We start from the raw sequence: 21,801 nt of genomic DNA, 5'->3' as shown, positions 1-21,801 counted from the left end.
GCCTAGTCTAGCTTGCTTTTCATTGACATGTACATAGTTATGAGCTTATATATAAGGACCATCTCTCTGTGGGTGGTATTTACAATTGTTTTATAACATTCATCATGCGCAGATACGAATGTGACTCCAAGGAAGCAAGCGGTCAAAGGCTGTTTTAGTGCAAAAACTCCGCGAAAAGAACATTCTAACATTCTATTCAATACCTCAGTGGCTTCTCCGTCTGTCAAAGATTCTGAAAGAAACTGCGGTCTATGGTAAAACTCATTGAATTCTTCGATAAAAGAATTGTTCATACTGTGAAGAAACTGATCATACATTGTGGGATAGATATCATCAAAGCCATTTCGATACTCTCCAAACAACCTCTGGGCAGCAAGATTAATATCAACATAGAACCAAGCCCCGGTTAAAATTCTATTAAGATAGTACACCCTGTATTTTCCATCACGAGCCATCCGCTTGGCGGTACTCTTAATCTGTGATAAAGACAGACGAAATAACAATGGTGACTTAATGAACCATTCGTTCAACCATTCGACAAACACATCAGAATTAACATTCCCAGGTTCCTGGAAAGTAGCCTTCAAAGATTTTAGCGCCTCTATATACGCCGAAGCAACATCAAAGATAGGCCGTTCAAGCTCTGCCAAATCCTGAACAAGTTCACTACTGTGAGCGCGGCTACTTCTGTTCCTGCCAGATCCAAAAAGCCCAGGTTCGATAACTCCACTCTCCTCTCGAGCAATCAAATCTGCAACCTCCGCCTCTCTCGCCTCCTCAAGTATCGCCTCATACACTTTCCCATCTTGATCACTCTTATTCTCCTCCCATTCTACCTTCACTCCCATCCTTAATCCATTTTCTAAAATCTTCTTTAAATCCTCTGTCGTTGTCGTCATCTCCAACGCTTTCAACCTAACATAAACTTTTGCAAACGTATCCCCCTCACAATAAAACGTTCGAAGCGCTAATTCCTGTGCTGATGCGACAATGGGCTCCAAAAACCCGTTGTGAAGCCCAACTTCCCCATAATCTTTTAATATACTCTTCCCTAAAACCCCCACTGCACATCTCCCAACAAACCACTCCCTTGCCACTACAATAATCTGTAACCATCGTACCAAATAAAAAATCATCTCCCTGACATTCCCCGCCACAAAACCCATCTTTTCTATACTCAAGATCTGTACTCTCAAATTCTTAAAAAGCATTACATTAAAAAACGGCTTTTTTAATTTTATTCTTTTTATTCTATTTTATTTTATTTTATTTTATTTTAATACAAAAACAATGACCTCCCTCCGCAACCAATCTCGCTAAACATACCCTATTCTCTTGTTCGTGTAGCCCCAACAACTACTTCTTGTAAAACTGCCTTCTGCAGCTCGCTCAAGAACTTACTCTCTTATTCACAACCATAGACCACAGAATCGCATCTCTCTGCGCCTGCAAATATCTACGTAAACCTCCCCTTCCACTACAACCATCACTCGCACACTTCCAAACTATACCGTTGTTACACAACAATCGGAAAAGGTATTCAGGATCTGTTTCCTGCACATTCACACACAGTATAGCGACTGTCAGGCTTCTATGCCGTATTCCGCCCCATCGGACTCCGCCGCCACAGGGAACAAGGCTCGCATTCTAGTTTCTTCTCAAGCACGCAGACCCATTGTCCACTCAAATACAATCCCCGCTTACCATTGACCACTTTGGCCTTCTCCTGACGGAAATATTTACCCAATAGTACCCAAAACTCCTTATACCAGTTTGAGAGTCTTTGGTTCTGTCTTTGTGTCATTGTTCGTGATGTATAGATGTTATAAAATTTTCGGAAATTTCTACGTTGATGTGTTTTCATTTCGCAACCCGCAAAAGGCAGTATCATCGGATCAAAAGAGTTTATACAGTTTTTATTAAGGAAGTTGATCTGCGGCCGCTTGCTCGAGAACGAGCTCGAGAAAACATTGGATCACCGGCTCTCGAGAGCTTTTTACGTAAACACGCAGCAGCAGCAGAAGAAGCAGTAGCAGTAGCAGTAGCAGGAGATAATAGAAACAAAGAAAAAGCGAAGCGATGAATGAAATTCTTCGGTTATCGTCTTATATATTATTTTTATAGATAAACGCATTAGACAAGTGATAGAAAGGTTAATCGACAGTTTTCCGATTAGGATAGAGAAGTGGTATAATTGACAAAATAGACTTCACCGCTTGCTACTTGATCGATTTTATTTGAGAGGACATATTATTCTATAGGTAGCTTGACATCTTTCAAAGGGAGGCTAGAGAGAGCGTTGTCAAATAATTGATAGAGAAAGGGATTCTGATTTGGGTTTGGAAGGAGTTAGAGCGGTCCAGCTGTTTGTATTTTGATAGGAGTGAGTTTATCCAGCAGTTTAATATTATTTAAGAATCTTTGCGTCGTACTTCTTAAACGGTGCAGGAATCTTGTGGGCACTGTGTGAAGAACTGTCTAATTTCTAAAGGTCTAGTGAACACAGACATATAGGTGGACAGAGAGAGGGAGGTTTTGCAAGGATGTTAACTAGACGGTTTTCGAAGACGTTAAGGTTAACAGTGCTGACTTTAATAGTCTGCAGTTTGTTTCTTATTTCGAATAGAACGATCACAGGCGAACTTTCACAGAGCATTCATGCGTACTTGGAAGATTGGATAGTACTGAATGGAGGTGATGGCAAGGATAGGCAGATATTACAGGAGGTTATCGATGCTATAAATGGAGAAGACGAGACACATAGGGAATCTGCATCACGGAGTGACAATGCTGAGAAGTCCATTCCTGACAAGCTTTTGTCACATTCAACACCGACTGCCGAAGAGGAGAGTAGACAAGCAAAATTGAGAGGATTTTATGAGAAGGTGTTTAATATGTTAAGCAAACATGCTCCAAGTGGGAGCAGTTCTAAAATTCGTGGCGAGAATTGTCAGTTGACCAAAGATATTGGGGGGAGATTGGAGGACCAAAAATGGTGGTATAAACTTTCCTATGAGCATCTTAGCAAATGCCTGCAAGTGTCAAGGAAAGACAGAAAGATGTTGAAAAAAAAACACTCAGACTATGTTGCTGATTTGGCATCGTTGGTTTTACCTCTAGATTCGTATACTGGTAATGGTATTGTTACGGTTGGAGGTGGTAAGTTTAGTGTTTTAGCATTTCTTATGATCACAACGTTACGTAATGTTGGTACAACGCTTCCTGTTGAAGTATTAATTCCTCCGAATGAGGAATCAGAACATGAATTCTGTAACAATGTGCTGCCAGAGTTTAACGCTAAGTGTATTTACCTTTCTGATGTTTTACCAAAATCGGTGCTTACTAGTTTCGAGGTGAAGGGCTATCAATTGAAGTCTTTTGCAATAATTGCATCTAGTTTCCAGAATTTGTTACTTTTGGACGCTGATAACTTGCCTATAAAGAATTTGGACGATATATTCGAATCCAAACCATACAAGTCCACCGGATTGGTATTATGGCCTGATTTCTGGAGACGCACCACAAGCCCGATATATTACGAAGTAGCGGGCATTCCCATCAATTATAATAAACGAGTCCGTAACAGCATTGACGATGTTACTCCAGCTTCAGTATACACTTCAAACCCCTATAGTCTTTCGACAGTTCCCATGCATGATTTGGAAGGGGCAATACCAGACATGTCAACCGAATCGGGCCAACTAATGATTAGCAAGCGTACACATCTCGGAACAGCGTTGCTTTCCCTTTATTATAACGTTAATGGGCCCACATGGTATTACCCGTTGTTCTCCCAAGGTGCCTCTGGAGAAGGTGATAAGGAAACATTTATTGCTGCAGCCAGTTTTTACCAGTTGCCTTTTTATCAGGTTCGTACCGTCACTGGCGTTGATGGATATCATAGATCTTCGGGATACCGTGGAGTTGCAATGTTACAGCATGATTTTCGTCAAGATTATGAACGCTATACTCATTCTAAAGAGGATACTGAAGCAAAATATGCAGCAGGATCTGCAGCCTATGAAAGTTCCTACAACGTGAACGACTTTTACAATACTTATTTTGGTACTTATAACTCACAGGAACCACTGGATGTCATGTTTGTTCATTCCAATTTACCGAAACTTGAGCCATTATCACTATCAACAGATTTGATGGAAGATGGTCAACACATTCGTTCTTATTCCAATTTGAAGAGATTGCATGGATACGACATAGAACTACGATCTTTTCAAACATTTAATGAGTACCTATGTGATAAAAGGGTTAAGTTTAAATACTACGAGAAAACATTGATCGACGAAGAGAGCTGGACATCCATGTGTGATTACATCAAGGGTAGATTGAGCTTTTTGGAACGTACTCACGATGAAGCGCTTAATAAGAACTAGGCCTTTTGTCTATTCGTTTTCTGGTTTTCCGTATATATATATATATCACCAATCCAGATATATAACTCAGATGAATCTGAATCCAGATGCCCTTAACATGATACAATGTAATGTCATTTTAGGAACATAAAAGTAAGAGGTTAGCTAAAGATCCTAGATATCTAGCTTTCACTTGGATCTCTTTAATCTATTTAGTGTTAGTTAATCTTAATGACAGCAGGTGCACAACTGTGTCTTTCTACTTGCCAGGCCGCAATAATCAAAATATAAAAAGCCCGCGTTACTCTCTTGACACTGGTGATAATGATAGAAGGATCGTGCTGCCTAATACGAACGGTTATGAGCCTATCGAACTCCCCAATGTCAGTCAAGAAGCACAGTAGATTCTTGACTAAGAAAGCAGGTCGCATTTTGCTGGTAACCACGGTACTCTTTATTGTTTCTTTCTTACTCTTCCAGCACTCAACGACTGGAAATTCGTTGTTCAACTCGCCATTTCCAGGAGAAGGACGTAAGCAGCCTAAAAGGCCTATTGCAGAGGAGGATATAGCTACTGAAGCAAATTCCAATAAAGACGGTCAGATCTCAAACAGAAAGAACGACCATGTTGTCGATGTTACAACCGTAAATGACAAGGCAAAAAAACCTTCGTCAAATCAGCCAAATATAGCCGAAGATTCAAGTGATAACATAGGATATAATCCTGCCGATAGGTATCAGAAAATCCTTGACATGGCTCCGGTTATTATTTTCTCTAAGACAACATGTCCGTATAGTCTCAAGTTGAAATCGCTTTTAACTCAGAATTATCAATTTACTCCGGATTATGTCGTCATTGAACTAGATCTTGAGAAGCGTACTAAGGAATTACAGTTCTACATTTCTCAACAGACTGGCAGAAAAACGGTGCCTAATTTACTAGTAAACGGTAAATCTATGGGTGGTCACGATGAGATATCCGCATTACATAGTAAAGGTGAATTATTAAAGTCGATTGAAGATTGGAGTGACAAAAAGGTCACTGTGACTCCTAAGCAGAAGTCCACTTGAGATTGATCCTATCATGGGAGCATCCAGTGATCTCTTTATTATCTCTATCACTACTAAAGTTAACAGGTTTACATAAAACAGAACACAAGAGAAACAGGTTTTTTTTCTTCCTTTTTGATGAACTAAGTCAGGAAGGTCCTCTAAATTTTGTAATATTGTAATTTCGCCTTCATGAAAGGATAGGAAAACATCTGTTCCATTCTTGAGAAGATTGTATGGTGTTATTCTATTGTCGTTAATTATGCAGCTTCAGATAAAGAACGTACAATGTGTGGCATCGTGGTACTGGGATGTGCCCAAGGAGTTAAAACGTGATCTCCATGAGGGCGAAGATGAAGATGATGAAGATGTTTGTGGTATTTGCCGTGCAAGCTACAATGGTACATGTCCCAACTGTAAATTACCAGGAGAAACGTGTCCACTTATAGTGGGTTCGTGTCATCACAATTTTCATGTCCATTGTATATACCAGTGGCTAAATACCTCCACTTCAAAAGGGCTCTGCCCTATGTGCAGACAGGCGTTTTCTTTAAGAGATGGTATACGGATTAATGAGCCTCATAAGGAGAAATTTGAGAAGGTTCTAATGAAGGCAAGACAACAAAACGTTGTCAGTGTTTCAGGTGTGAACGCTGCTGGCGGTGTAGATCAAGAAGATGTAATGATAGATCAGGAATTTATTAGGTGAACAAACAGATTCTCCCATATAAGATAAGGTCGAGTGAAGCTAGATGTGAAAAATATGCATTCCCACATTTATTCTAGACATCATGTGTAGAATAATAATATGTAGCATTTATCCGTACTATTTAATTGGTGTCACTGCTTTTTTGTAGATCGGGAAATATAATGAAGGTACGTTGCCACTTTCAAAGGTACCAAACCTATATGCGTATGAAGGGGGCGGGTTGAAAAGGATCTCCACGTCTGGCAGGGGTGCTATTCATTCTACGTGCTCTGAGAAATAAAACCTAGGATAGACAGCTAGGCATATTTGAGGTGCAACTGGTACAGTTAGCAAAAGTGAAGATGAATAAAAGAAATCTCTAAACGATTTGTAGAGACTATTTCCCTCAAGTCCCCTCCCACCCCTCCATCCAATGATTAAATGGTCATTAATAAGAGGTAGATTGGCCCATAATCAGAGGGAAGTCAGCTGTAATTGATCATTGCTATATGTATAGCATAAGCCACAAGTATCAATCACGTGATATGTAAGAAGATGTGAGATATCCACCACAATGAAAAAATTTCCAGCAGCTCTTTCCCATATATATTATACACGTATATATATATACATCAGATTCTTATTTCTGGTTATCCATTTATATAAGCCATTGTGGTTAATTCGTGCAGGGTTTTGATTTCCAAGTGAAGGGCTATACTCTACTCTATAGATTTGTTACTGCCTGTTTCCAAAGATGACTTATACTACTAGGCAAGTTGGTGCCAAGAACACCTTAGATTATAAGGTTTACATCGAGCACAATGGTAAGCCAGTATCTGCCTTCCATGATGTTCCATTGTACGCTGATGAAGAGAACAAGATCTTCAACATGATTGTTGAGATTCCAAGATGGACCAATGCTAAGTTGGAAATTACCAAGGAGGAAGCATTGAACCCTATTATTCAAGATACAAAAAAGGGTAAGTTGAGATACGTAAGAAACTGTTTCCCTCACCATGGGTACATCCACAATTATGGTGCTCTCCCACAGACATGGGAAGACCCAAATGTTGCTCATCCAGAGACTAAGGCTGTCGGCGATAACGATCCTTTGGATGTTTTGGAGATTGGTGAAACTATTGCGTATACCGGTCAAATCAAACCAGTCAAAGTTTTGGGTGTCATGGCTTTGTTGGATGAAGGTGAGACTGATTGGAAGCTAATTGTAATTGATGTTAACGATCCCCTAGCCCCCAAATTGAACGATATTGAAGATGTTGAAAAGCACCTCCCTGGTTTGTTGAGAGCAACGAACGAATGGTTCAGAATTTACAAAATCCCAGACGGCAAACCGGAAAACCAATTTGCTTTCTCTGGCGAAGCCAAGAACAGAAAGTATGCCTTGGAAGTTGTAAGAGAATGTCATGAGGCGTGGAAACAATTGATCTGCGGTAAGGCTGCTGACTCTAAGAAGATTGATTTGACCAACACGACGTTAGTCGAAACCCCTTCTTATTCGCCTGAGGCCGCTACAATGGTTACAGCAGCGGGTCCTCTAGCAGACGGTCCAATTGACAAGTCCATTGACAAATGGTTCTTCATCTCTGGTTCCGCCTGATCTCTTACATTGCCCTATCTTGCTTATTTTAAAAGGACTCCACCAACCCCTCCGGCCAACCTTCTTCGACGTATATACGTATTAATATATGCATATAATATAACCTATTATATTATGTATATGTTATGTATATACATAACCATTTATATGAAATATTGTAAAGTAAAAGCGTCTAGTGTGTTGTTTTGTCTGTATATTGTTGCAGTCGCTCATCAGTCCTGTCCTGAGCCGCACTGCTAATGAACTGTTCAATCTTCTTCACATCCTTGACTCCGTCAGTCTCTACACCCCCACTGACATCAACACCACAAACACCCGGCACCTTCAACGCCTCTCCCACATTCTCAGGTGTCAGCCCACCTGCAAGCACAAATTTGACTTCATCATGCTTTCGGCTCCACTCGCCAATCTCCTTCCAATCCAACAACTCGCCAGTACCCCCTTCCTCCGTGTCTAGCAGTGCGAAGCAGTTTTGCCCTTTTGAACACATCTCCAATATCCTATCGCAATCCCTAGGAAACACAAATCTCTTTATAATTGCCATATTGGCAGGAAGCTCCGCTCGAAACAGTTGCCAATCCTCACTCCCATGTAATTGAACCACATCTAACCCATAGCTCTCACATATAGACTTCACTTCATCGACACCCTGATCCTTGAAAACACCAACCAACTTGGTCTTGAGACGTCCCTCTCCTTCCTCTCCTTCCCTGATTAAATATGATATCGCCTTGGCAGTATCTGCATCTACTGTCCTCTTACGCCCCGGGACGCAAATAATCCCAACATGCGTCGCACAGCTCCGAAGAGCAACCAACGCACCTTCCGTACTCTGCAGCCCACATATCTTTATAACCTCAACCATATTGCTTGTCGGAATAAGCTGTCGACCAACCTAGCCCACACTCTAAAATCGACTGCTGTGTACAACCCAAGTCCCACGGGCACAATGTGCCCGTCCGCCACAAGATAGACGATCTACACCTATATATACCATACCAAGCACAAGAGAACCCGTTCTTATTTTTTGTCAGCTGACATTAAAATACACATCTATCCAAAAGAATCAACTTTGGACCCTCATGAAAATAATAATAATGATAATTAATAGTAAAACCTAATATACAGACAGTACAGTAAATAGTAAATATTTGAGTCGGTTTGTGGTTGTTCAAATCAAATCAGAACTTGGTAATTGTCCAGGACCTCTATTCCCAGAAAAGAAATGTACCTGAACCTATCGAGAAAGAAAACCTTGCTTGTTTTTTGTTTTTTTGTTTTGTTGTCCTCATATATACTATAATAAACACCAATGTGGAAGCAGCGTGCATGCTGCTTAAGATCTCTCACCTCTCAACCTTCTAGCCAACTTTATATCCTTCTTTTGGATGGTAACTCTCTTAGCGTGAATAGCTGCCAAGTTAGTGTCTTCAAACAAAGAAACCAAATAGGCCTCAACAGACTCCTGCAAAGCACCGATAGCAGAAGACTGGAACCTCAAATCCGTCTTGAAATCTTGGGCAATCTCCCTGACCAACCTCTGGAACGGCAACTTCCTGATCAACAACTCCGTGGATTTTTGGAATCTTCTGATTTCTCTCAAAGCAACAGTACCTGGCTTATATCTGTGAGGCTTCTTGACACCACCAGTGGATGGTGCAGACTTTCTAGCAGCCTTAGAAGCTAATTGTTTTCTTGGTGCCTTACCACCGGTAGACTTTCTTGCTGTTTGTTTGGTTCTGGCCATCTTGGTTCTATATCCTTTTGAGTTTGTTCGTGTACGTGTATACTTGAATGATACCTAAAACACTGAAACAGAAGAGAGTGTCGGAAAAGAGAGAAATTAGACTAATAAATTAATAGTGAAAATTTTTTTTCTTCCTTAATAACTGGTAAAAAGTTTCCGAAAACGACAAAGGAATATATGTAATTAATTATTCTACAAAGCTACCAAGAGGAAAGGAGCCTGTTATCTAAAAAGACAAGAAAAACGAGAGAAATCTTCCTCCTTATATAACCTCGCCATGTTGCGCCCCGCTTTTCTGCAAAACAAGGGGTGTTTGGTGAAATCCCGTGGCCACGCAACGAGATAATAGAGTAAAATAACAATTTTGGCTTTTTCTTTTCTTTTTTAGTTTGTCTTTTCTTGTTTCTTTTGCTACTCCCAAATCCCGTGAGCTGTGTGTAATAGAGGTGGAAGGCGTCTGACCATACAAAACCGTCCGCTTTGTTAGTGTTTCCAATGCATGAACCGAAGCACCCGGTACAATTCCTTCACGCGCATTTGAGAAATCGCTGGTCTGGAATCCTCGGTCGCAGACGATGCGCGGGCCGCCGCGGCCCCTCGGCCCCCGGCCAAAGTTTTTTTCTTAATATTTGGAAGAAATTTCCCACCCATGAGCGAAATCGCTGGTCCGCACTGCGGACAAAAATTTCTTCCTTTGGGTAACAGGATCAGATAACCCTGTGTGTGTGAAATCGTTGGACCGGTCGTTAATGAACGGAGACAAATTCAGGAATTTTCATGCAGAATTGATAGTGGACGCAAGGTGGAATTGCCACTGGTTTTGTTGTTGTTTGTTGTCGCCGATATTTCAATCGTCAGTGTTAATTTTAACTTTTTTTCCTCTTTCTCTGGGGTATCGGTCCGTGACTGGGTTAGCAAGGCCAGCCGAAGAGGCAAATTGGGTGGCATAACAGCAATTTCTGAATAATATATAAACAGTGAGGTTTTTTATAGCCAAAAGCTTCGTTTTGGTGTCTTGAACTTCCCTTTCTTCCGGCCTAATTTTTTTTCTTACTTTTCTTCTTCCGCTTCTTTTCTTGGTTTATTATTTTTTGTTTCGCATACATACAAACGAAAAGTGCATACTTAAACTTTCTCTGAGGCTTTTAGAACGCTACTAGTGGTCCAGGTTTAATACAAATACGCTATAATAGAGATAGTTTGAGTGTTTGTTTTCAATTTGAAAGAAAAAAGATTCGAGAAAAGAAGATCTATTTAATAGATAGCACATATATAATACAAAGATGTCCGGCAGAGGTAAAGGAGGTAAAGGTTTGGGTAAAGGAGGTGCTAAGAGACACAGAAAGATTTTGAGAGATAATATCCAGGGTATTACCAAGCCAGCCATTAGAAGATTGGCCAGAAGAGGCGGTGTGAAGCGTATTTCTGGGTTGATCTATGAGGATGTCAGATCTGTTTTGAAGTCCTTTTTGGAGTCTGTGATCAGAGATGCTGTTACTTACACGGAGCATGCCAAGAGAAAGACTGTGACTTCTCTAGATGTTGTGTATGCTTTGAAGAGACAAGGTAGGACGTTGTATGGTTTCGGCGGTTGAACTTTTTTTTTCCTTCTCTATCTTCTAAAATACGCGCACACGCACGCACACTCGCACTCACGTCACACACCGTCACGCTATTGTTTTAGCATTAATATCCGTTACCTTTTTGTTTCCATACAATTTTTTATACAACAGGGGTTTTTTAACTAACTATTATTACGATGCATATCTATGTGTATATCGACTGTATAATATCGAAATCTATTTCTAATAAAAAGATATGGTATCAACATACTTGGTTTCCCGTGGGACGCGGGCGTGTGCAGAATGTGAGAAAAAAGGGTGGGTGGAGTTATGGTCTCGTTTTGATTTGAGTTGATTTGGTTAGTTCCGCTTTTGTTTTTTATGCGACTGTTTCTGAGTGTGCGTTACTTTTCCTTCCTGCATTCTCCCACCGGTGCACGAAGGGCTCACGTGAGGGTTGACGCTCACGTGAGATCATCATCCTCATTATATACGCATCCGTAACGGAATCTAATCTAATCTAATCTCTGCTATCTGCGAACGACAAATTAGAAGCGGAGTATGTGTAGGAGACTACGTAGTCTCTCTCTTACGCAGCCGTCTGCTACACATAGCTGTTGTTTATACGTTGCTCTTCAAGTTGGAGGGGAGGCAGAGGACATAAAATGGACACAAAAGTGGGCACAAAACTCGAAATGCTGCGGAGTGGGGTGGAATGGGGAGTTTTCCCAATCATTTTTTGCGTGTAGCATGTACTCTGGGGGAGTCGGGGGAGAGGACCTCCGGTCCTCTCCCCCGACTCCACATCGCGCCTCCTCCCGTCGATTGGTGAGGTCATAGCAGCAGCAGCGGTTGCCGCTACCGCTGCTGTAGCATACATATCAACCAGCCAACCAACAGGCGAAGCTCTCACCAGATCGGACCGTCTATTATGTATGGAACAGCAATGGCGAGCTTATGCAGGCGTATCTCTCATGGCGATGGGGATGTTACATAATCTTTTCTTTTTCTTTGGGGGTCGCCGCTGCTGCTGCCACTACTGCTGGCTGCTGCTACCGCTACTGCTGCTAGAGACATTTGCTGTTCTGTGTCAGCGATGAATTTTCTTGTGCTACTATACGTAACTGCCAGGTTTTAAAGGACCACCAGTTTTATAACCAACTTTTTAAAGCTCGGGGGCGTTTGCAAAGCGAACAAAACCAGTGGGCACAGTAATTTAGCTAGTGGTTCTTAGTTTTGTAATACAACATTTTGCATCCTATATATACAAAACCTGGGGTCTTCTGCATCAGAGGAGATTTATAAACAGCGAACGTTTGTCGATTCCACATAACGTCTAGTTGTGTTGCATAACTACTCCAAAAGAAAAGACAATTTTTTTTTATTTGCTACTACTATACTTTCTATATTTGAGGTCTAATAACAAGGAGTGTGTGAGTTGAGCAAAAGTAACAGTTCACAATCTAATCTACCCACACACACACACACACACATACACACACACACACACCACATACACATTATATATACAAAATATATCCATCATACCATCCATCCATCGTCGTCGTTACCATCACCATCATCATCATCATCTCTCTTTCCTTTTTTCTTTTTTTCTTTGGCTTAATTCTTAGTTCTCTTTGGATATAATTTACTCCTGCTCAAATCGTTTTACTTCTAAATAAAGGGAGGAGAGGAAAGAGAGCTGAGACAGACAGAGAGCTGTGAGAAAGAGCTACGGAGCTGGTATACCTGATATACGTGATTTAGCTGAGAACTGAGAGACATAGAATTAAAAAAGTTTTTGAGAGGAGGTGAGAGAGCTACAACAACGAGATAACAAAAGAAAACAACAGCTACTACAACAACACCAACAACAATAATAACAACAACAACAACAACAACAACAACAACAAAAGAGGTGGAAAGGAAAACCTAAAGAGAAGCAAGCTTTACCATTTTTAATTCCAGGCTTAGAACACAGAGATTCCCTTTCTTCTTGTACAAATACGGTTTGGTTTATTGTTTTTTTGACACTTGTGTTGTTAATACAATACTACTATTACTAATTTTTGTTTTTTTTTGGAAAATAGATACCTGAGGTCTCTTCTTTTAACGATCATTATACGCTGCAGTTGTTATCAAAAAGGCTTGCAAAGTCAAACAAAGCAGTTGTGCTAAAGGGTATTTCTATTTAGGATATCGTTTAACGGAGGACGATAGAAGATAGAGGCATAGGAGCAAGAGAGAAGTAAAGAAAGAAAATAATTTTTAGGAGTTTAGTAGAGCAAGAAGCAGAAGCAAACGAGGTCCATAAAGTCTACAACTACAACTACAACTACAACTAAAACATTACAGAAAGTGCAGGGGAGCCTACCGAAAAGGAAAGAAGCAAGCATAAAGGTAAGGACTTTTTTTCCAGAAAAAAAATAGTATACTATTCAAATAACAAGAAAGATTGTATACGGTTCATCTAATTTTTTTTTGAATTTCTGCACGGAATCATCAATATACCAACGATGGATCAAGCTAGAACCCATACTAATACACCTCCAGCGGAGACTATAGCTCTTAAGTCGGAGCCTACGGCGGCGTCTGTTTCGCAGCCTTCGGATACAGCAGCTTCTTCTTCTTCTCCGGGTGGCCTGAATACAATGACAACGGCAGCAGGTTCGCCCCCCGATAATCCACAGTCGGGCTCTGCTTCGCCTACTGGTGCAGGTCCCACCTCATTGAAGCAGCCGAACCCCACACAACATTTGAATGAGTACCTCCAAGACGTGAGGTCGTTGGATACACAAGGCTGTATAACACCATCACAGCAGCAGTCGGTTCAGGATGATGATTCTCAGCAAGCAGATTCACAGCAAGCCGATGCAGATCACCATGATCATCAACATAACAGCCAGCCTGATTCATCGTTTAAAACCACGATGACACACAACAACACTACGATATTCAAGCCCTTTGACATCAAGACAGGGCAGTTTATTCCAACCCCCACATCTGCAGCAAGCACAGGTACGCAGGGTGGACCGAGCTCTTCGGAAACAGTGTTGTCAGTCTCTTCGACGGCATCATCGTCACAGCAAAGTCACTTCAGAACTGACCAGAAACAGAACTTGACTCGCTTGAGAAAAGTCAAATTTAGATCACATTCTGTACCCACAATATTGCATTCGTCACTACGGAGATTGAACACTCACCGCATGGCAACGGCTTCTACAGAGGCCGCCGTGGCCACGGCAACAGCAGCGGCAACAGCAGCGTCTTCGTCGGTTTCATCGTCGTCTTCATCATCGGTCTCGTTGTCGTCCTCGTCATCATCCACAACGACAACACCAACCACGGCAACAGCGGCACCAACAGCGACAGCGACGGTAACAGCGGCAACAGCGACAGCAATAACTTCGGCGAGTAAAACCTCAAGTATGACACCATTGAGTCAACAGCAGATGCGTTCAGTCTATCCATCCTCTGCAAATAACATCTCGTCTGCTTCAGTGTTGAATGCAGGAACTATGACTTCTGCGTCGTCTGCGTCCCAGTTTGCCGGCATCAAGAAGAAGAAACATGGAAACAAGAGTGGTCAATATTTTTTACGCAATGCCATCCTGATGAGTCATCGGCTACAGTCCATGGATGGACAGGAGATTTCATTAGAAGAAAGGACTCAATATATCAAGTCATACGCAGGCCCCATGCCATTGCCACCGATTAATTTGCAATGCTTAAGGGAAATAGATCTGTCCGAAATTGTTAAGAACCCGCAACTTAGACATGACATAGTGTTTGATCCTTTACTACAGTTTAGACCAAACTTAGATGGTGAACGTGGTATCAAGAAGAGACAAATAGCAGACAAATACTGGGCTGATGTTGAAAATGAAATATTTGTTTACAATCAACGCGCCGAAGTATTTGACTATAAGCACACCCGGCTTGTACCTTTATTTGATACCTTAAAGGACGTTCTTGTGACAATAGTGCCTCAGAAAGAGATTAGCACGGTCGAAAATGTTCTTGACACTAAGCTATTGATCCAAGAATTGTTGAAAGGTTCTCTAATAATGACAAATTTGTCTGATTGGTTGGCCCAATTGTTCAAGCACCATTGTGCTCCTATGAGGGATCCATGGGTTGATGGCATGCAAAACAAATTCCGTGAAGCCCAGGAGGAAAAGTCGGTAGTAAAGCTTGTCGAAGCATTAAAGCTGGTTTTCCAGATTTTGGAAGCTATGAAATTAGATATTGCAAACCATCAAATAAGAATATTAAGACCGGCTTTATTGAGTAATGCCGTGGAATTTGAAAAGCAATATTTCCAGTCTTTAATGAGCTCTCAGCAGGTAAACTTGAAGTCTTCTTTGAAATGGTTTAAAGATAAGTACAATGAAAGTTTTAGAAATGGATTCTTTAGACCAGATCAAGTTCCCAAAACTCCTGATATATATCGACTTTGCATCAAGAGTATCATAAGCCTACTTTCCTGCCGTAAGATGGTGAGAGAATACCCAACGTCATTATCATTTGATCATGCCCGTCTAATTTTGTTGAGGGCTGATATTAGACAAGCGGTTTGTCTATTGGTTTGCAAATTGCTTTTTAAACAATTGGTCGCTAATGATACTACTATCGATAGAGCTGCCAAGGAATATGTGATTTCTAATTACTCAAATAGGAGACTAAAGGAGGAGATAGTCTCCATCATTACAGATGAACATGGCAACTGCAGGTGGACGAAAAACACGATATCCATCGCTATCCACATTTGTAAGACCATAAACGAATTGAAACAGGAATATGAGACACTTAGAGTACAGAATGCGAGACAATTGGGTGCTATACGAGCTTTAGCAAATACTACATCTTCTACCATTATCTCTACTTCTAATACTAACATTGGGACTCCAGATAAGACAAGGATTTCTACTCCATTGTCAAAAAAGACATTAACTCCATTGGATTCAAGGAACATAGATTTCGCTAAGTCCTGGCTTTCAAAACAAACTCAGCCGTTGAGTGAAGTCTATGGTGTTCTTGAGAACCGTGTCTTTAATTCATTGGAGGGAAGCATCTTTCAAAGATCAAATTGTACCAAAGATGGTATTGTGAAACAAGATTTTATTAATTTATGCACTACTAATATTCAAGGGACATCTACTTCCTCTGTTGTTTCAGGCACTAGTGCTAATGTTTCAGGCACAGGACCATCCTGCACACCTTCTTCAAGCGTTTTTAGCACACCTTCTAGGAGTCATCACATGTCACCTACTGGTAGTAATAATGGCACTGCGAACAGTGATATGGGCAACGAAACCGGTGGTAGCATGGCTTCACTAGATATGGAGGAGTTTGAAAGCTTGTATCGGCACTTGTATACTGTGGTCAACTTTCATTGGTCTGTATTTGGGTGTCATTATGTGGACGCCTTGGGTGATAAATTCAGTAGGGTCTAATGTTACCCTTAAACATTATACTATCATCTCCTTTAACAGAAACTACTTTATTGTTTTAAGTATTACCACACTTTCGTCTCGATTACAGCCTTCATAATTTTGTCAATATTAGTCAAATATATATGTTTAAATATATATATGTATAGATTATGCGCTTATATACATGCATATATATGTTTATTCATGTGTGTGTCATAATAGATCATAGTGTTTAGATATACACATATAACAAAATCCTATTATCTTATCCTCATCTCAGCTTATACTTGCTCTATATGTGAATAAAGTCTAGACTAATGAAATCTTTCAACTGTCGAATTCATTGATGTGTTCTTTTTGCACAAACCCGCCCGTCATATCAGGCCAATTCTACGAACTTTTTTGGAGGGAACCAACACGAATCAAAAATCATTAAGAATGATTGTAACGAAAAGAATTCTTGACAGTAATGCTAGAGAGATATGGCGCAGACTTAACACATCTTACAACAGTTGTCGATCACATTCCCTATTAAAGGATCTACGCCCAAAGTTACACTCATAAAATTGTTGCAGGTCGTCTTCTAACTCAACTTTATTTCTCTACTAAGATATAAGCTGTTTAAAGTTTCAGTATTCTAGATTTCAAGGCAGTGTCGTGCTGATCTCTAAACTTCACATAAAATTCACTATTATACATATTTTAATAGGTTAAAAAACCTCAATAACACGGTACAGCTTCATCTTTCATTTTAGATATTTTTACTACACATCATTCAAAGCACTAACCAAAAAAGTTGAAGCTACGATTGTAGACATAGCTACATACAACCACTAATCTTATCCGTAGCCGTGTACTTTATGCCTTCATATCCGACAATACTCTGAACCATAATTATATTTTATTTTACACAGTATAGTATTCGTCCCTGCGGATCAGCGACAATTGCAGGTTGATCAATATTGTTTGGGTTTACTTCCAATTTAACGTTAATAATCGTCTAAGTCCCCCTCCCCCCCCCTCCCCCACAACCGGCAAAGACAAGTACAGGGATTAATTATAACGGTGCAACAGAAGTAGCAGAGAGGAATCTAGCTGCCTAACATGGTTTCGTTTAATCCTAACGATGTCTCTCCATTGGAGGACATCAGGCTAACTAGTGTTACAGGAGAAATTTTTGATTCTAGTAGGTGTCGCTTAAAACTCAGGTCCAACTCTATAGTGCATGATCAGCAATCCTTAATATCATTTGATTCCATCCAAACGGCGGATCGTCTCCTGGATAAGCTAGATCTAAGTGTTGAAGATGAACTCTTGTTGCAACAGGCGCTGGAAGAGGAGGAGGAACAGCGAAGATTAAAGCTAATGGAAAACAGAGAGGAGGTTTCTTTTAAGAATCCTTTTGGAATTAGAAATAATATGAATATCAACTCTAGGTCAGTGAAAAAACCTGTGGTGTGCATTCCTGCTTCTGCATTCCCTTCATTAAGGCATTCTAATAACAACACAATAAACATGCAAAATAAGAGGATGGGTGCTAGTGCTCCTGTACCACATGCTATATTTAATGATTTGAGCAGCGACAAAAAGCTTGTGAATTCAAAAGGTGATGTTGTGGAAGATCATATTTCAAAATTTAGGTACTCCTATCTAGTTCAAGAAGAAGGTGATGATGATGAGATGATTAGTAACTCCGGTTCTATAAATGTATCTACTGATGCACCTGATATCCTGCCAATTGAGAAGTATAGAACTAAATTAGTGCAAAAGAATGTATATTATGATGACAGTTCATCGCCAACGGATAGTTTCCCTAATTTAGGTTCGATGACCCCCAATAGTGTGCCCACTCAGAGCAAACAGGTTCCTTCTCCGGTTAAAAGATCTTCTCAGGTGTTTTCAACGCATACCCCAACTGGAAGTGTAAGTTCTTTCTTCCCAAATCAAAACCATACATCTTCCTCCTTAGACAGTGGTTCAGTTAAAAAAAACCTGGACTACTCACAGACGGAAAGTGAGAATAATATATTATCGACACCTGGAACAGATAAGAGCATTGAACATGAATCACCAGGAGGCTCGCAATCACCATATGTATGGAACAAAGGTCATAAGAAAAAAATTCTTTCTCCATAAAAAATTTGTTCAAGTCTCCAAAGGGCACTGCTACGAATCAAACCTCTCCAAAGCTAAGAGATGAATCTCCAACCGATCCAAATATGACAATGGGTACTGCTTTATCGGATCCGAATCCTATAACTGTTGCTCCTCAACCTGAGCAGCAGACTGTTCTACAGAACCCTGCTTCAAAGAAACCCCCTGTACAAAAAATACCACATAGCTATAAACTACTAATTGAACCTAGACCTAGGATACCTATCATGCTGTCCGCGCAAACTACTCCAAGATCTCATAGGAAAACTTCGAGTCTCCCTAAAAATACTGATAACTTGCCAGTTGTGAAGGGTCAAGTTAAAAAGGCCTATGGTTTACCAGATCCACCGAAAAATAGCCAGTTAATAAATAACAATGCTGCACAGTTGCAGCCATCCCATTATTTCCAGCAAACCCACAGGCCACCCGTTCCGCCCAAAGACAATAAGCAGCTGCAAAAGATGAAGAAATTGCCTCAGGAACCTGTTGTAAACCTTCAATTGAAAAGAGCTGTTGAATTTAAAGTGAATCAAAAAATCATGGCTGCCCTTGAACTACGGAGCAAACGCCAGTTTGCAGATTGCACTAAATTACTAAGAGAAGTATGTGAGCTTGGAGACCGAACTGGATTCTTACTTTATGGGCTAGCATTAAGACACGGATCTGGGATTCCTGTCAATTTGAAAGAATCGTTTAAATGGATATTTAAAGCATCTGGTATCAAAGACGAAGCTTCTGAGATTCTAGCTCTTCGCATCGATCCATTCAAATTAGGCAAGCTCCCACATGTATCACCAGAACCAGAGGCTCCCAGTCTATATGAATGTGCTATAGCATACCTAAAAGGCTACGGATTTTCTCGTCCAAACGAATTTAAAGGTTTGAAATATCTAGAAAAGGCTGCATCCCTAGGCCATATTGACTCAATTTGTCTCTGCGGGACTATTTGGTCGAAGAAGTCGAAACATCGTCCAAGAGATTCTAGTAGGGCTGCCGCATGGTTCAGAATCGCTGATGCTATGGGTGCAGATTTAATTGGAGCAGAATGGATATATAAAGAGAAATACATGAGGCCTTCAACGGAAAACTCTAGAAAACCATCCAAGCCTGAGCTTACATCAAACCCAAAAGTGGAGAAGGAATCATTCAAAGAGTAAACAGCAACCTCAAAATAATTGCCTTCGCTACAGTTATCTCATACTTAAATATAATACTATTGTCAATATCGATAGACTTGTAACCATAATTATTATATAATAGCACCCTTCCCTCGTTCCTATAAGCACGACGTTAACTAATTATATAACAAAGTTATTAACCTATAACAATCATCGCGATAATACTCTTAAATCACGTGATAATAAATACTTGTGGTTTTGTCCAGAAGTGGAGTCTGTTTTAGACCGGGTAACCAAAATCATTCCACGTGACTAGTCATATCCGTTATTTTAGTACATAGAGTTCTAATGAACCATTTTTATATCACTGTTGGTAAGCACCTTAATAGACTATTAAGCCTCGCCAAGTGTAAGCAGCACGTCAAACCAAACGTCGTCAATTTTTACAGATGAAGGTATGTTATATTACATTTAAATCAATGAGCACTTATATTGTGGTACAATTGATATGTTTGGGTAGTAGTATCTTCATGAATATAGACTCATGTTCCCTTTGTTAAGTGTTTTTAAATGACAAATTATGAACGAAGGATTAACTTATTCAATAGTTTATTGACGAGCTGGATTTGGAGGTTGTAAATCAGACGCTTAATTTTGAAACGTCCGAGTCTAAGATTACAGGTGGATGTGATATATTTACTACGAAGGCTGTAGCTTCTGATAAAAAGCTATACAAGACTATTGAACGACATTTGGATTCTTTACTCCAAGAAAATGACTCCTATAATGCAGCGGTGAAGCAGCAGATTGAGTTGGAAAATAATCAACAAGGATTAAAACAGCGACATCAACCGCAACAGCCAGAACAACAACAACAACAACAACAACAACAACAACAACAACAACAACAACAACAACAACAACAATGGCCACCAACAGAACGAACACTTGATTTGGAACAACAACAGTGTGAAAATGTTACAGGTAACAGTAGTTCATGTTCTTTTTGGGAGCAAAAACGTAGGATGTCAGTGAGTGAAGGTCCCCAGCAACCTGCACCAGTTTTTAAATCACACAAGTTAAACGATCAAGGATTGAAAGAATTGGTGTCAACATCGGAAAATAATGGGTATCTAAGTTCATCAAGCGTTGAATCCTCTCAAAAAGGCCGTCTGCGGAGGACCAGCAGTGCTGGTAGTGCGCATGGGGAAATAAACGTCACCAGCTTTCGGAAAAAGAGGACTAACAGTATTGAAAGCAATCCCACTACCGGTTCTAGAGGATCTAGATCTCCTATTTCTTTGAGGAGGCCAAGTATCACTAAAGAGTCTATAAATATTGGACCATTTGGCCCAATAAATGAAACTGCAAGCAGAAGAACATTCGCCTATTTAATAGGCATCCTAAACGCGTCATACCCGGATCATGATTTCACATTGTTAGAACCCACTGACTTTATAAGAAGCTCTATGAAACAGCTGGTTTCTAAGTTTGAAAATTCAGTTATAGCTTTGGGTAAACAACCCCCTGAGTGGATTTGGGAAACTATAAACGCACATATGGACCTATCCGATTGCGTATTTTACCAGTATAACCCTCAGAAATCATTTTTAGATGATGAACCTGGACATCTGTGGTCGTTAATGTGGTTCATGTTCAATAAGAAAAGAAAAAGGGTAGCATTTTTCTATTTAAGCGCCTTTAGATTGAAGAATTTGAATGGCAGTTCTATTACCCTTGATGAATACGATGGAAGCACCTCCAAGATGAAGTATAATGAGAAACGTAGAAGAATGACCATCGAACATGAAACCAACGATTTTGAAGGCGAATATGATCTAACATATAATTCAGGAGGGGATAATGCTATTCAGGATGATGGTGACGATATGGATAGTGTAGATTCGATCTAATATTTTCGGGTGGTTTACTTTTCAGGCTAAAGTCTTAAAAATGTTTTGTATTATTTCCCTCTTATTCCTAGTCCTTTTGATATATATGGCTGCAACCTCTCCATACTTGTTTTATTCCTTCTTATAATTAATGCTCGTCTTCC

At 40.3% G+C, this 21,801-nt stretch overlaps 10 protein-coding genes and 1 further gene across 10 annotated transcripts; 8 read left to right on the top strand and 3 right to left on the bottom strand.

Moving 5' to 3' along the window:
- Positions 1 to 2: 2 nt before the first annotated feature.
- On the bottom strand, positions 3 to 1,211 carry Ecym_5315 (uncharacterized protein; the record flags this gene model as incomplete). Its single annotated transcript, XM_003646845.1, has 1 exon — positions 3 to 1,211. The coding sequence occupies one exon, from the start codon at positions 1,209 to 1,211 to the stop codon at positions 3 to 5; it is 1,209 nt and encodes a 402-aa protein (XP_003646893.1).
- A 1,332-nt stretch (positions 1,212 to 2,543) lies between these two features.
- On the top strand, positions 2,544 to 4,391 carry MNN2 (alpha-1,2-mannosyltransferase MNN2; the record flags this gene model as incomplete). The annotated part of the gene is made up of 1 exon (XM_003646844.1): positions 2,544 to 4,391. One exon carries the CDS (start codon positions 2,544 to 2,546, stop codon positions 4,389 to 4,391), a length of 1,848 nt encoding a protein of 615 aa, XP_003646892.1.
- Positions 4,392 to 4,694: 303 nt separating this feature from the next.
- Positions 4,695 to 5,441, top strand: GRX7 (glutathione-disulfide reductase GRX7; the record flags this gene model as incomplete). Its single annotated transcript, XM_003646843.1, has 1 exon — positions 4,695 to 5,441. The coding sequence occupies one exon, from the start codon at positions 4,695 to 4,697 to the stop codon at positions 5,439 to 5,441; it is 747 nt and encodes a 248-aa protein (XP_003646891.1).
- A 241-nt stretch (positions 5,442 to 5,682) lies between these two features.
- On the top strand, positions 5,683 to 6,129 carry APC11 (anaphase promoting complex subunit 11; the record flags this gene model as incomplete). Its single annotated transcript, XM_003646842.1, has 1 exon — positions 5,683 to 6,129. One exon carries the CDS (start codon positions 5,683 to 5,685, stop codon positions 6,127 to 6,129), a length of 447 nt encoding a protein of 148 aa, XP_003646890.1.
- A 733-nt stretch (positions 6,130 to 6,862) lies between these two features.
- IPP1 (inorganic diphosphatase IPP1) lies at positions 6,863 to 7,726 on the top strand (the record flags this gene model as incomplete). Its single annotated transcript, XM_003646841.1, has 1 exon — positions 6,863 to 7,726. One exon carries the CDS (start codon positions 6,863 to 6,865, stop codon positions 7,724 to 7,726), a length of 864 nt encoding a protein of 287 aa, XP_003646889.1.
- A 172-nt stretch (positions 7,727 to 7,898) lies between these two features.
- TRP1 (phosphoribosylanthranilate isomerase TRP1) lies at positions 7,899 to 8,591 on the bottom strand (the record flags this gene model as incomplete). Its single annotated transcript, XM_003646840.1, has 1 exon — positions 7,899 to 8,591. The coding sequence occupies one exon, from the start codon at positions 8,589 to 8,591 to the stop codon at positions 7,899 to 7,901; it is 693 nt and encodes a 230-aa protein (XP_003646888.1).
- Positions 8,592 to 9,062: 471 nt separating this feature from the next.
- On the bottom strand, positions 9,063 to 9,473 carry HHT1 (histone H3; the record flags this gene model as incomplete). Its single annotated transcript, XM_003646839.1, has 1 exon — positions 9,063 to 9,473. The coding sequence occupies one exon, from the start codon at positions 9,471 to 9,473 to the stop codon at positions 9,063 to 9,065; it is 411 nt and encodes a 136-aa protein (XP_003646887.1).
- A 1,283-nt stretch (positions 9,474 to 10,756) lies between these two features.
- HHF1 (histone H4) lies at positions 10,757 to 11,068 on the top strand (the record flags this gene model as incomplete). The annotated part of the gene is made up of 1 exon (XM_003646838.1): positions 10,757 to 11,068. One exon carries the CDS (start codon positions 10,757 to 10,759, stop codon positions 11,066 to 11,068), a length of 312 nt encoding a protein of 103 aa, XP_003646886.1.
- A 2,486-nt stretch (positions 11,069 to 13,554) lies between these two features.
- SOK1 (Sok1p) lies at positions 13,555 to 16,494 on the top strand (the record flags this gene model as incomplete). Its single annotated transcript, XM_003646837.1, has 1 exon — positions 13,555 to 16,494. One exon carries the CDS (start codon positions 13,555 to 13,557, stop codon positions 16,492 to 16,494), a length of 2,940 nt encoding a protein of 979 aa, XP_003646885.1.
- Positions 16,495 to 17,577: 1,083 nt separating this feature from the next.
- On the top strand, positions 17,578 to 19,784 carry Ecym_5306 (the record flags this gene model as incomplete).
- Positions 19,785 to 20,194: 410 nt separating this feature from the next.
- Positions 20,195 to 21,658, top strand: MAF1 (RNA polymerase III-inhibiting protein MAF1; the record flags this gene model as incomplete). The annotated part of the gene is made up of 2 exons (XM_003646836.1): positions 20,195 to 20,200; positions 20,354 to 21,658. The coding sequence occupies 2 exons, from the start codon at positions 20,195 to 20,197 to the stop codon at positions 21,656 to 21,658; spliced, it is 1,311 nt and encodes a 436-aa protein (XP_003646884.1).
- Positions 21,659 to 21,801: the final 143 nt, after the last annotated feature.

The sequence above is a fragment of the Eremothecium cymbalariae genome, chromosome 5, assembly GCF_000235365.1.
Source record: "Eremothecium cymbalariae DBVPG#7215 chromosome 5, complete sequence".
Classification (NCBI taxonomy): Eukaryota; Fungi; Ascomycota; class Saccharomycetes; order Saccharomycetales; family Saccharomycetaceae; genus Eremothecium; species Eremothecium cymbalariae.
This window is presented reverse-complemented; position numbering and strand designations above follow the sequence as displayed.